The following is a 13,356-nucleotide window of genomic DNA, read 5'->3' on the forward strand; positions in this document are numbered from 1 at the left end:
TTGTTTTTTTTTTTTTGCTGTCGGTTATAAAGAGATGGTACAGAAATCATTCTGAAATCAAGAGCAGCTGTACCTTTCTGCTTTCCTTAACATGCCACAAATTTGTGAATGCAAAAATCAAAATATTTTTCAAAATTGTTCTAGCTCTGTCTTTTCCCAAGAGTCTGCTTTAACACCTGTGCTTTGTACTAGCTTCAGAGTAATTCAAATTAAAAGAGAAAAAACTTTATTTTGGGATGTTATCTCTAAGATCTAACTGTGGGGAAAGCGGGGAAATGCTCTGAATGTAAACCTCTTGCCACAGTCAAGGTTCTGGAAAGAATAGAGTCCTGCCTGAAACTGAGTTTGTTATTGGGAGACTTTGGTGTGATTTACAAAACCTCCAAAGATATTTTTGCAAAGGATAGGGTGATCTTGACTAGGAGCAGCTTGACCTGTTGTGCATGTAGAGGAGTCATAATAGTATGCACAACTAACCCACAACTGCAGGCATTCATGCACAACTGAGAGAGTGTACCCTGGAGGTTCCTTCTGTGGTTAAATTGATACCTTAAAAATACAGTGGCTTCTAGGATGTATGTGGAGAATCAGGCTCCAAACAGCATTATCTCATGCGCTTTCAAGCTGTGTCTAGCCAAGATATTTACAGGCTGTCAGCCACCACACCGAGTGCCATTACTCAACAAGTGGAATAACCCTGTACTTGCATCACATTACTTTGGCCATTTTGTATGTTTTAGAGCCTTTAAGTTATCTACTTTCTCTTGGGGTCCGCAGTGGGAGATCAGCTGATGATAGTCTGTAGCTCTATTGAAGCTGGAGCATTCTATTTTCTCTACTATTTATCTTCTTCTTTTGCTGCTCCCTAGCATGACGGTCACATTTCTACCAAGGAAGATTGCTCAGGAACATCAGAGCTTTTAATGACACTCTAAACCAGTAATTTTCAACATGTTTTGATACCTAGAATTTTTTAAAAGTCCTAAAGACCCCTTTAGAAATTTCAACTATGTGGATTGTTGGAGACTCTGTGTGAATTTACTACTTCTTAGCAACGTTTCACGGCACCCAGAGAAATAACTGATGGGTAGCAACAACTCACAGACCAGAAAACTTCCAAAATGCCTCAGACAGACTGCTCCTTTCAGGTGACAGATGAAGCTATCTTAACCACTTTTTTAGTCCTGAACATAATACTCCACTTCTCCAGGATTTTTCTCCTATGCCTGTTGCATCTTGCTATACAAGTAATCTTTTATCATAATTAGAATCTTCTTTGTCCAAGGTTGTACTTTTATACTTCTGTTTTCACATACTTGCAAGCCTTGGTTTTGTGTGTTCTTTGTTACCTTAGCAGCAGTAAAGTTCTGTTTAATCTTCCGTGAAGATCTGGCATAACAATGAATCATTCTCACCATGAAATCTTTAGAAACTACCCTCTGCCCCCCATAAATCTACATTTTCAACTCCAATCTCAGAATGCAGTGTTTCTGTACCTCCTGTAAACATGGAAAACTGCTCGTAAATCATTTTAATGATGTTTTTAATTTATTACATTTCTTCTACTTAACTAAATGTTTATGCCATTTGGTCTTCAAGCCTCTAGAACAGTACAATAGAAATGGAGTTAAAGGTATGGCCTCAGGACATTTACCAGCAGCGGCTGCAGGATGCAGGGTGACAGCCAGTCTTAACCTGTACACCACCTGAAAGTGCAAAATGTCACGTGGCGATGTCTGATAGGTTTTACCCTCCACAGAGTAATAGTTCTCTGCTTAGGAGCCATGTAAAGTAGGAGGCCGCTCTACAAGCTTTGAAATCTTCAACTTCTGAGTCTAATACCTCTTTTTCCTAACTTTCTGGATTACTTCCGTGACAGAACTAGCTTCTTTGTGTGTATGGAAACACTAGCAAAAAAGAGAAATGAAAAAGCTGTCTGGATTCTCAATGCCCATGCTACATCAGAGCTGATACTGAGAAGTTATAGGTGCAAGATTTTTAGCCCAAAATATTATAAAATTACTTATAAAAATTGAAGATTACAAGAAAATTAATTGAAATACAGCTGGAGATTGTTCAAAATCTGTTTCAAAGGGTGTTCGAAAGGACACGTTAATTAAGTTACTGCATTCATGGTCAAGTAGTTGAATGCAGGCAGGAAGCCCCCTGCCCTGATTTGATGGTGTCTCTAAATATGTGGGCATAAGGATGCTGAAGCATTGGCTTGAAGCTGTGTCAAGTGTGATGGATGGAAATTCTCCATGAGCTCTGGTGCTTTAGCTCAATTTGGTTCTATCAACTCCAGCCATGAGTTTGGCTGCTCAGGCTCTATTCTGAAGTTCATGCTGTTGGAACCTACTGACCCAAGGGCTACAGAAACAAAAGGGAGACTCTAAAAACAATGAAAAGAAAAATGTACATTGGCTTGGCTGGCTGGGGATCAGTTTGGGGCATTTGAAATGGAATGGTGGGTTTGGATTCTTCTAATGGGTGCTGGGTTTACTTGCTTTTACCTTTCATGCCACCTCTTTTTTCCCATAGCTTTTGAGAATTTATGCAACTCAGTAACACTTTCAAGTGAACTGAAATGAAAGTTGTTTGTTTTCCAGATAGGAAAGGAGACTAGATTTGTGGCTTTTGGAGCTGACAAAGTAGAGGACTCTTACAAGGAGAGGAACAACCTTAAAAATACCTTAGTTACAGTTTTTACAGTCCCATTAGAATTTCTTAGTTTTCTTGTTTACATCTCGTGCTTTTTCCAGTTAGTGCCATTGCCACATGGTTTCTCTAGGTTACTGGTTATGTGTTAAGGCTCTCCCTGAGAGGTAGGAGCATCCTCTTCTTCTGTTTAGTGAGAGGTAAAGATGGTCAGCACCCTTCAGAATCAGACTTTGCTATCTTTTTTTCTGTCTTGCTGTATTTAAGAAATACACCAGAAGGCAGGAGTTATTAATATTATAATTTAATGCTATATGCTAATGCTGTTAGAGAATCGAATACAACCAGCTCCAGTGAGTTGCTCTGATTTTATTTGTTTCATATAATAACAGTATGGCCAAACTAGAATATTAAAACCAATATTTTTTGTAGGGATTAAATAGGGAAGTAAGTGGGAAGTAAACACCTCCATCTTTTAAAGAAAACTTAGAGAAACACAGGAAAATATGTTGTCAGAAATAATCCTGCAGCGTGAAGGAAATTCACTGAGTAAGGTAATGGGGATTTTCCAGCAGATTCCTATGATTACTCACCTATCACAGAATTTTAACAAGTTGCCCAGAGTTACCTTACAAAGCAACATTAAAAAAGTTTGCCTCCTTTGCTCGTTTTGCTGGTCGTTCAGTAGCAACCAGTAAACACTTGTTGGTTACTGGTCTGTGGTTCCCATACTAAGACTTGCGCTGAGATGAAGACAGGAGCACTGAGCCAGAAAATCTTAACCTTTGTACCTAAGTTTACTCTGACGAAGTTTACTTTTTTCAACAAGCACTCTCATGAAAGCAAAGTAATGCATAGTTATAACTCTTTGCAAGATTGGTATCTGAATTCCCATTACAGGATTGGACTTTATATTGCTGATATTGAGCTCCGCTCCAGAGGAGAGTGAAGTCAGAGGAAAGCCTCCGAAGGACTTCCACAAGATATAAATCAAACTCGGAATGAGCACTGAGTGTCCTGATTATTTTTTATGGCTCCTGCTAGGTACCCTCCACAAGACCTGCAGGATCTCAAAACGAATGGTCAATATTAAGATGTAAAGAAAGCATTAAGGGCGCGTTTGGCAGCGAGTCGAGGTCTGCGCTTGGTCTGGACGGTCGAAGTTCACCGAGGGCGGTGGCGATGCAACGGTGGGAGGGAGGCTGGCACCGCGCACTCCGCCATCGGGGTGAAATGTCGGGAAGGGAGAGTTTAGTCAGGGGGAATGAGTACCGCCGGGCTGCGGGCGGGGAAGTAAGAGGATGAGGGTGACGACTGTAGTAACGCGGTTCTGAGTCTTTAAATAAAGACAGGCCGCGTCCTCACAGACCCAAAAGCTGATGAGGGCCGTAGGGATTCCCCTCGGTCACTTGCAGATGAGCTGACTGATGAAGGGTTTATTTGGGGTTATCTGCTTATCCTGTTGATTAATAACATCTGTTCCACAGCTGACAATCTTGAGAACTGTGCATCTCCACCAGGGAGTGAAAACGGACAGTGCTGTTTAACTCCTTTGAGATGTATGGGGTGGGAAGGCCCTCTCTCCCAACGGCCCACCGCCCTTGCGTTGTCCCTTTTGCCTGCCCTGGCAGGAATGCGCCTGTGTGGTCTGTCCAGCGCCATTTTCCAGCCCTTCGCCGCTGTAAATGGCAGCCAGCAGGGCCGGACTCCGGCCGGGCAGAGTGGAGATGGAGGCTCCGCGCAGGGCAGGAGTGCCAGGAGCAGCCAGGCAAGGCTGAGGCGTCAGGGAGGAGCAGCCCCGATGGCGGAGGGGATGAATTTAAGTGCGTCCACTGCTCATGGTGCACCGGGGCCACCTTGACCTGAGGGCAGCGCACCCCGGGGGGTGGCACAAACCCCTTCTCGGCCTCTCAAACGCGATCGGTGGCACTTGGCAGCCGCGGGCGTTGTGGGCAAGGCTGCCTGAAGCAGCGGGCTGCCGGCTTAGCTCGGTTTTGCTGGTGAAGCACGACCGACGGCGAGCTGTGCCCCTCGCCCGGGGAGAACTACAGCGCCCGTCGGCCCCTGCGCGCCGCCCCCACCTTTCCCGCCTCTCGCCGTTATCGCCTGCCTCCTGTCAGCGAGGAGCCGGACCCGGCTCGCCCGAGAGGGGCTGCTGCCGCGGGGAAGGGGGTTGCTGCGGGTGGCGGTCGCCCTCGGGGGGGGCGGCGGCGGCGGGCTGGAGCGGGGCGGTCTCGTCCTCGTCCTCGTCCTCCTCCTCCTCCTCCTCCTCGACCTCGTCCCCGTCCCGTGCGGGGGAGCGGCGTCCCCGCAGCCCTCGCTGCCCCGTCCCGTCCGCTCCCGCGGCTCATGAGGTGAAGATGGTGATCCGCGTCTTCGTCGCCTCCTCCTCGGGCTCGGTGGCGGTGAGTGAGGGCGAGCGGCGGGGAGAAGGGAGAGGAGCGGGGCGAGGGGGGGGGGGGCCGCCGCGGCCAGGGCTCAGCCGCCCCCCCGGGTCCGGGGACGGCAGCGCCGGGCGAAGCTGCCCGGTGGTCGTCAGCCGCCGGTCGCCGTCCCCGCGGTTGCCGAGCTGCCCGCAGCTCCGAGGGGGAGCAGGCCGGCGCGGACCTGAGGGTCAGTAGGCTGCTGTGAAAGGCGGGTCTGAATTTGCCGGGGCTGCGTGTGCAGTGGGGGAAAAAAATGACAACTCCCCCCCCCCCCCCGCCGCGAAAGGCCGCCAAAGCTTAACTTGTTCGCACACTGCCTTTGGCAAATGAAGACCCCCGAAACCTCTTCGCAGGGGACGAGTGTTGGGTGTGTTTAAAGGGCATTAAAGTGGGCTAAACTTGCCTGCTTGGGAGGGGGAGACCGCCGTGAGGTACGCTGAACCCGGTCAGGTGCGGTGCCTTGGTGCCTGCCAACTACCGCGGGTTTAAAAAAAGAAGTAAAAGGAGAGCCTAGAGACAAACTTGAGGCCGCTAGCACCTCTCTGCATTAGGAAACACTCTGGGAAAGGTACAACTGTTTTCAAACTCGGTTTTGAAAGGCATCACTGCGTCTTCTGCTTACTTGAAGCTCTTAGAGCTTTCTCTTGTTGAATTCATTATGCATGGACCTATGAATTTCCGTATTTTCATATATAGCGACAGCTCTGATTTCCGTTAAGGCAATCTGAGCGAAAGCATTCTACTGAATTTGTTCTTAAATGAGAAACATCAGAAGGATTTAGATATAATTGCTATTCTTTATGCTTCAGCAGTGAAGGCAGTGGCATTTTTGCGTTGCAGAAGGATGTAGCACTGTATTTTCCCATCTGAAGGTTTATTGTGTGTTCACTTCCTTCAGCCTTTTCCTGCGTGACACTTGTTTTCAGTTCAGTGGCATGGTGACAGGTATGTGTTCTGATACATTTTGGCATGAAGTGTACAAAATGCTTAGTGGCTGCATTACAGCTAATAAAAACTAATTATCCATTTCAGTAGCCAACTGAGTAAACACAGAGTGTCTTCAGAACTCTATAATCCATGGTCATCGAGCATCCGTAATAGAAACATCTCCTTCCCCACATGGCCAGTTGGTTCATGCTGTGGTAGCTCGGTATTGCTAGGTTTAGTTTGTTTCATGCTTCATAGCTTGAACAATAATGCATAGTTTTATATTTTGTTTTTGTTGAAGAGGGGGGAAAGGGCCACATAATTAGCTCACCCAAATCTCCTGTTCTGACCAGTCTGCAAATAGGTTACTGATTGGAGTTTTTCATTCTGTCCTCTCCTTCCCCTGTCTCTGTCTGCAAGGTACATATCCCGTCAGCAGCAGCAATATAACCCCCCCTTCACTATTAACCCAGCAAACCAAATCTGAGGTTGACAAGTAATTTAATTTGCACATCAGTTCATTTGCTGACTTTTTTTCTGGGTTGGACAGCAAGAAGATGACATAAAATGCAGATAACAGTTTGCATACTGGTGATAGTCAACTTTCTTCATCTAGGCAGCAGTACGTCCGAGTATAGGCTAGCCAGGGAAGAATAGATAATTTAGTGATTGAAGGTACTGTTACACAGGACCAGAGCTATTGCATCTCTTTTCTGTCAGTTTTTCTTCATCTGTGTTGTCACAGCATTTAGGAACCTTCATTATGGGCTAGGTTCCTGCTGTACTCAGTGTTGCATCGCTGACACTGTTTTTCTGTGGGCTTTGCAGGGGGTGTCCATAGATCATGGCTAAGTGATTGAGGAAAATGACATAGAAAAAATTATTATCAGCTGGTTATATGGGAATTCACATCTGGAGAAAAGGGCGTTACTGTATTGCACATCTCTAAACAGGGAAGTTTTAAACTTATTTTCACCCTCCTCGAACTAAACATTAGGGAAAGGAAGCAAAAAGTGTTTGAGTCATGTAATTCCTTGATGTCTCCTCCAGCCTTCAGCAAAACTACATCGGCTACTTTTTGGGATCCTGTGCAATTCATGAGACAGGATGATGATTTCCCTGCCTAGAGCAATGAGTATCCCTAATAGATCCTACTCTGTGTCCTGCTAAAAACAGTGTTGGAATCCATGGTTTAATTTCCACCTGTAGGTCAGCTTGAATCAAATTGTAGGCTAGCTGCTTGTGAGAGTCCATGTAGCTGAGGTTAGTATCTGACCTGCTGTAATTGACCGAAAATGTCTATATGTAATATTTGCTGATAAACTAAAAGCATTGTCATAGTGACATGATTCACTTTCCTAATCTCACTAGAGATACTTTGTTAAATTACTCTTTATTTTAAAATGAAAAGTCCATCTAGTCTCCAGAGTAAGCGTTTGGTTTCGTTTGTTACCTCACTAGCAGTGTGCTGTTAAAGCAGGGACACTTCTCTTTCCTCTTTGTGCCTGGAATAAAACTGGTTTGAGTTTGCAGAGAGGGAGGGGTGAAGACAGTGATTTGTTTAAATAAAAATAATAGGTAGCAATTTCCTGATGTTAACTGGTGAAAGATGATATTACCTACCAAATATAATGAGCTAAACTCTTTGTATATGACTCCTTTTGAAATCTTTAGAAAACTCAGGTCAAATGATAGGCATTTGGCTGAAACATTCCTGAGAAATATACTGGTTGTGTAGTCAGTGGAGACTTCAGTTTGCATAAGTATAACTTTCCCTGGAAACTTTTGAAATGTTTATTGATCCTGGTACTTGGTGTAATTTATTTTGTGCTAAAGAAGATAAAAATATGTGATAATCATACATAATTCTAAGAGTTCAGCGCATAAAATGTTTTGGGGGTCATTCTGGAGAATGAGAAAAGGAAATAATTGGAGTGGATGAGAAGAAACCACCACCACCACCAACGTGAACCTTCCCTCCATTTGGTCACGGACTTCTACCTGCAGCATCTTCCTCACATGTGAAGGTTCTTAGACCCCTGAGAGGTTAATGGTAGTAATTATTTTTTGTTGTTTTTTTAAATAAAACTTGTGAATATAAATGCCTCATGACCTTAAAAGAGCTTACAGATTCCCCAAACCTACTTGTTGCTTGTTGTCGTCTTCAGTGTTTTTGGAAGCTGGACTGTGGATTTTTGCTGTAGGGATGCTGTAGACAAATTCCCGAGACCTTCTGTGGGAAGGGAAGAGAGAGGCGTTGTGTGTATGTGTACATTTCTAAATAACCTTGTGTTGTTTTAAGCATGCTTTAGGCAGATCCAATTGAATCACAATGGGAAGCCTCTGAGTAGGCAGGCAGGCATGTTTCTACAAGCCTTACCATCTCCTACTTTTTCTGACCTGGATTTCTACTTGTTGGTAAGCTGTGTCTCGAATTCGAAGCGCTTCTTTGTAGGACTGGGGAGGCACAGGCTTTGCTACTCCTCCCTGATAAGGACAATCAGTGTTCTTTTGTGCTTAGGAGAAAGGCTACTTCAAAATTAGCATTTACTTTTCTCCCTCAGCAGTGCTTCACTGTTGTCGGGAAATAGTTTATGCCCTCGTTTTTCACCAAATCATTCCAACGTGACTGTAATTTAATCTGTTCCACATTTTCCAGTCTATCAATAAAAATTTACACTCGTGCTACTGTACTATGTATTGACACAGTTAAATGGTTTTCAGTGTTTTAAAGCAGCTCTACCTTTGACAGGAAGCTGGTAGTAAGAGCTAAGTAACTCTCTGTCTGGAATTCCTACAGTTATCTAGAAATGCCACCAGAGGAGACTTCAGTCCTCTTGCAGGCAGAGGACTGAAGATCGGGTAAGGGAATGTCATTAGCATTCAAATAATGGAGACACTTCAAACAACTGTCTCGCTTGTACTTTCTCCTCTGTTGTAATAGTTTATTGCTTTGGAGCTTCATCTGTTAAGCTGAACAGATATTCTAGGGGAGTTACTGAAATAATGGAACAGCAGGTAGAATCTTCTCTGACGAGTGAGAGATGCAAAACACGTTCCCATTGAAATTTTTGTGTGTTCATGAGATGTGAAAAACACATAACTGAAATGAATTCCATTTAGTGTACAAGGGCAAGTGCTGCTCAGCCACATTCTCCATGAGACATGTTTAGGGGCATAGGAGGGTTTGGGGAGAACAGCATGAACCTGAAATGAATAGACTTTTTAAAATTACCAAAACTTGGACTTTGACTCTTGCCACTGAAGAGAATTATGGATTTTTTTTACTAGGAAGCTTGATAAGATAGGTGCAGTTATAGTTAAATTGTTTCTATAGCAAATATTGGTTTTATGAGACCAAAGCTCTGCTTTTGTTTAAGCATATTATGGAGGTCAAATGAGTTGGAATTTTTGTTTCCTGGAATGACGTTAAATCACAGTATAAAACATCAGAATGTCAGAATAATTGCAGGCATGTTTGTTTGGTTCACATGTTGTTGAATAATGTAATGAAGGCAAATACAACGCTAACATTCTTAAGGCTAACCTCGTCTCCTAGTGATAATGATGAATTTCAACTCCACCCTTGTTTGTACCAAGTCATTGTAACTCAACATTTCTCATAGCACTTCTCAGGAAGAATGTGCTTCTTGTTGAGAGGCATGGAATAAATTAACTAATCTGTCACTTCTAGAATATCCACTATCTAACAGATTTTTTTGCCTCTCTGCACCCCAAAGGCACTACAGTCAAAACTGAAGGTGATTTGGTTGAGTGATACAAGTGCTTTTTGTGAAAACTCTCTTAGTTATGGTGGTCATTTGGAAGGATTTACAACTTGTTGTATGTGATTTACAGAAATTCAACTACCTATGATATAAAATATTAAGCTTTGCAAATTATAAACATTATCATGATTTTTTAATATTTGAAGTTTGTAAAATCAGATCATAGCAGCAGGTAAGTTAGCTTTTCAGAAGTGAGACAATAATCTTTACAATTAGAAGTGATCCTGCAATATTTCCCTGGGAAATAGCAGTATTTTAAATGCATAACCACAGTATTGTCTTAACATCTGTCAGCATGCTGAGGATACACCTGTTGGATTGGATCCTCAAAGCCTGATTTATGAATCTCACAGGAACTTCGTACTGTGTCACTTCACTGGGTCAAGATGGTGGTGCTTTTGGTTGTTCACCTAGAGTGGTGCTGTAGCAACAGTAGCAATACTGGGGGTAAAGTTCCATCCTTGCTCAGTCACAGGACTCGTCTTGGACCTTAGCAATTATATAGTGCCCATAGGAGAGATCTGGGGACTTACTGGATCTAGTCCCTTTGACTGACAGAATTAATTCCCTCATCCTTCCTCAAGTTTCTTATTGCCAGGTCAGGTGGCTCATAGTCATCTTTGCTGGCTTCTGTCAGTCCTGTTTTGCAGGGTTCACGTGGCAGAGGGAGCCTGAGAGCCTCGCTCGCGGCTGTGAATTCTGCGAGGCAGGGAGGTCAGTGCTGAAGGCTTCAGCTATTTTTCTCCCTAAGGACCCTCTGTGGATCTAGCTGTCAAGTCTATATTCCAGAGAAGTCTAGAATTCTAGATACATCCTCCTGCCTCATGATGGAGAGAACTAAGAGCCTCTGAACAGCGGTTCAGATAGCTTAAGGAATGTGTTCAGGAGGGAGCTGGGTGAGAACTTTGGTCACAAGGATACAGGTGGAATTTAGACCATCTGTGTATGGTATTCAGTACCTAACTGTTGCACCATTCTTGTGTGCTCTAGTGCTTTTCAAATATTTACATTGCTTCTTGGCAGATAGATTATGTCAGAAATAATGCTAGCTTGAAGAACACACTTTAGACTACATAGTGTCATGAGCAGTAGGACCATGTGATTACAATTGTAGCAGTAATAAAACTTCAAAGGAGGTATTGTTCTGACTGGGTTTCTGAAGACTGGAGTGTGTGTTTTGATTGGGCTTTCATCCAAGCCAGGTGGCTTCCATGCTTACTATTAAACATACCACAAACATTAACCCTAAATGGTCTCATGTGTGTGAAAAGTTCAGGACTTTAATAAATGTGTATTGTTCCAGATTTTTTTATTCATGCATTTAAATGGTACAATGCTGCTGGCTCCAGCTTGGATTTGCTTGAGTGCTGTCTGCAAACATAACATGTCCTCATTAGCAGTAAGGAGAAATGAACCTCAGGATATAATCTTCTACCTAAAATGAAAGAACTGGATTGTTGGTAGAAGGGTTGTATTGGACTCCTAAGCCTCTGTCCTTGGGCAAACCTTAGCAAGTAAGTACCAGTTACATGACTTAACAGGCCGCATTCTAGGCAAGAGAGCTGAATTTCCTGAAACTCCACCACTCTGGTGGGCAGTGAGGCTAGAAACAAATAACTAGCTCTTGCAAAGTTATGTCTCTCTTCTATTCCTGAATACTTCCCCATTTTTAAAATTTAAGGACCTATAGATAAAATTCAAGAAACAGGGAAGACATACCGGTAAATGTGAAAGTGTACTATTACCTGATAGTACCAAAGCCCAGCAAAGCTTGCCAATATAATGGGAAAATATTTATTCAGAGTAAATTACCTTTCTTAGTACTTGTAAGAGCTTAAAAAAAATTCCTATATTTTAACTGATATATTGAATATTCTGGTTCTAATAGTCTTGTCATTGGTAAAGTATACTGCTGAATAAGTCCATTTCACTTGCTATATGAATGCTTTTGATTTTAATTAAAATCCAAGCAAAAATTAAATCTATAATGCAATATGTTTCAGCTGACCTCTGTTAGATTCTCTCTGGTACTCTTCCGTACAATCCATCTTCCAATTTAATTATTTCAGACAGTTTATACTTCTGTTTATCCAAAGAGGAAACTGTAGAATAAATTAGGATTTGTGCAAAAATAGTCATCGTTTAAAGAAGTTCTTTATACAATAAAATCAGGATCACGTTTGTCTTCAGCAATCTGAGTGCAGCTTGGAGATAAAGAACTGTCACTAAGCTGGTAACCCAGAGTGTATCATTTTACTAGCAAGTACACTAAGGCCAACAGTTTCCTCACCTGCAGCCTCAAGTGCTGGCCTCATAAGGGAGGCTATCCAGAAGGAAATACTGCAATCTTTGTTATGCTTGCCGTGTGAAAGCTTGGTAAGAAGAGTGATGAACCAGAAAAGCTGTAGCCTTTGGAATCTATTCGTAGCTGAAATCTACTGTATCCAAAACCGTGATCATGTTCCAGTATCTCAGTGTTTTTTACCAGCTTAATGTTTTGATAGGTTTTGCAGAAGATAGTTAACATTTTGCAAGTCCCTTAAGTTGGTGGATTTCCTTCTTGGTGGGGTGAGGGGAAACGTAGAGGTGGTGGTAGTGTTTCTTACCTGTGACTGTCAATGGAAACAGTCTGCAGTTAGCTGCAATAGCTCAGAAGAGCTTCTGAGTTCCTCAGTAGCCATGAGGTTGTTTCCTTAATCTTCTATCCTGGGGTTGGTATGTTGTTTAGTCAGCACCTGTTGGATGGGCAGGTGGAGTCAATTCAGAAACCTAAGTCACTGTTGACTCTCATTGCTAAAAACAAACATCAGATTCATTTTAGTGGGACTCATGTAGGTGTGCAAAGTGTGACCCGATCTTTCAAGGAATGACTCAAAGTTGTTGGTGAACTTCAGATGCTTTGACTGGGAAGAAAGGGTGACTGAGATACAAACATTGTGCCAGCAACTCGTTTAACATAGTTTGTCTCCTAGCAAGAGAGCATGGATACAAAACCTGCTTTCTTGTCTTTCTTGCACTTTAGGCCTCCATCTGTGAAGTATTTGGGGATGAAACCTTTGTTTCTTCTGTTCAAGGCTGTGGCAGTCCCTCCATTCAGGTGTGCTACTTTACTGTAAGAGTTATTTATCACCACTCTGAAGGGGCTGAGTCTAAAGCATGTGGATATCCTTCTTTTGGTGTGAAAAGAGCTATAGTGATGAGGAACCTTCTTAAAACAAGTTATTTCTATCTCATTAGTGGGGGACGAGAAAAACAAATGGATTTTACAACAAGTAAACAAGCTTATTTAGTCTAAATTTAATATTGTACTTCACTATAAAGTAATTGAATTTGGGATGGAGGAAGGGGAGTAACTGTCTTGCTAGCTGATTTATGAAGAAAAGCTCTTAGGAGATGCAGGTTGTTCAGTCACTTATGTTAATCATCGGTAACAGCATGCCCTTTGGTTGCTGCCCATCTTCCTTGGGTAGGATGGAGCTTGTCTTGACAGTTAAGAGTTCCAGGATTTGTTGTTGGTTTTGCTCTTTTACCTTTGGATAACTAACCCCCATCATTCC

At 42.9% G+C, this 13,356-nt stretch overlaps 1 protein-coding gene across 1 annotated transcript in view; it reads left to right on the forward strand.

Moving 5' to 3' along the window:
- Window positions 1–4,496: 4,496 nt before the first annotated feature.
- SH3BGRL2 (SH3 domain binding glutamate rich protein like 2) overlaps window positions 4,497–13,356 on the forward strand; it is a 45,472-nt gene continuing 36,612 nt past the window's right edge. The window contains exon 1 of the mRNA XM_069804550.1: window positions 4,497–5,063. Within this exon, the coding sequence (XP_069660651.1) occupies window positions 4,497–5,063 (567 nt within the window). The remainder of the gene's footprint in view (window positions 5,064–13,356) is intronic.

This window comes from Haliaeetus albicilla, chromosome 17 (assembly GCF_947461875.1).
Source record: "Haliaeetus albicilla chromosome 17, bHalAlb1.1, whole genome shotgun sequence".
NCBI classification, from domain to species: domain Eukaryota; kingdom Metazoa; phylum Chordata; class Aves; order Accipitriformes; family Accipitridae; genus Haliaeetus; species Haliaeetus albicilla.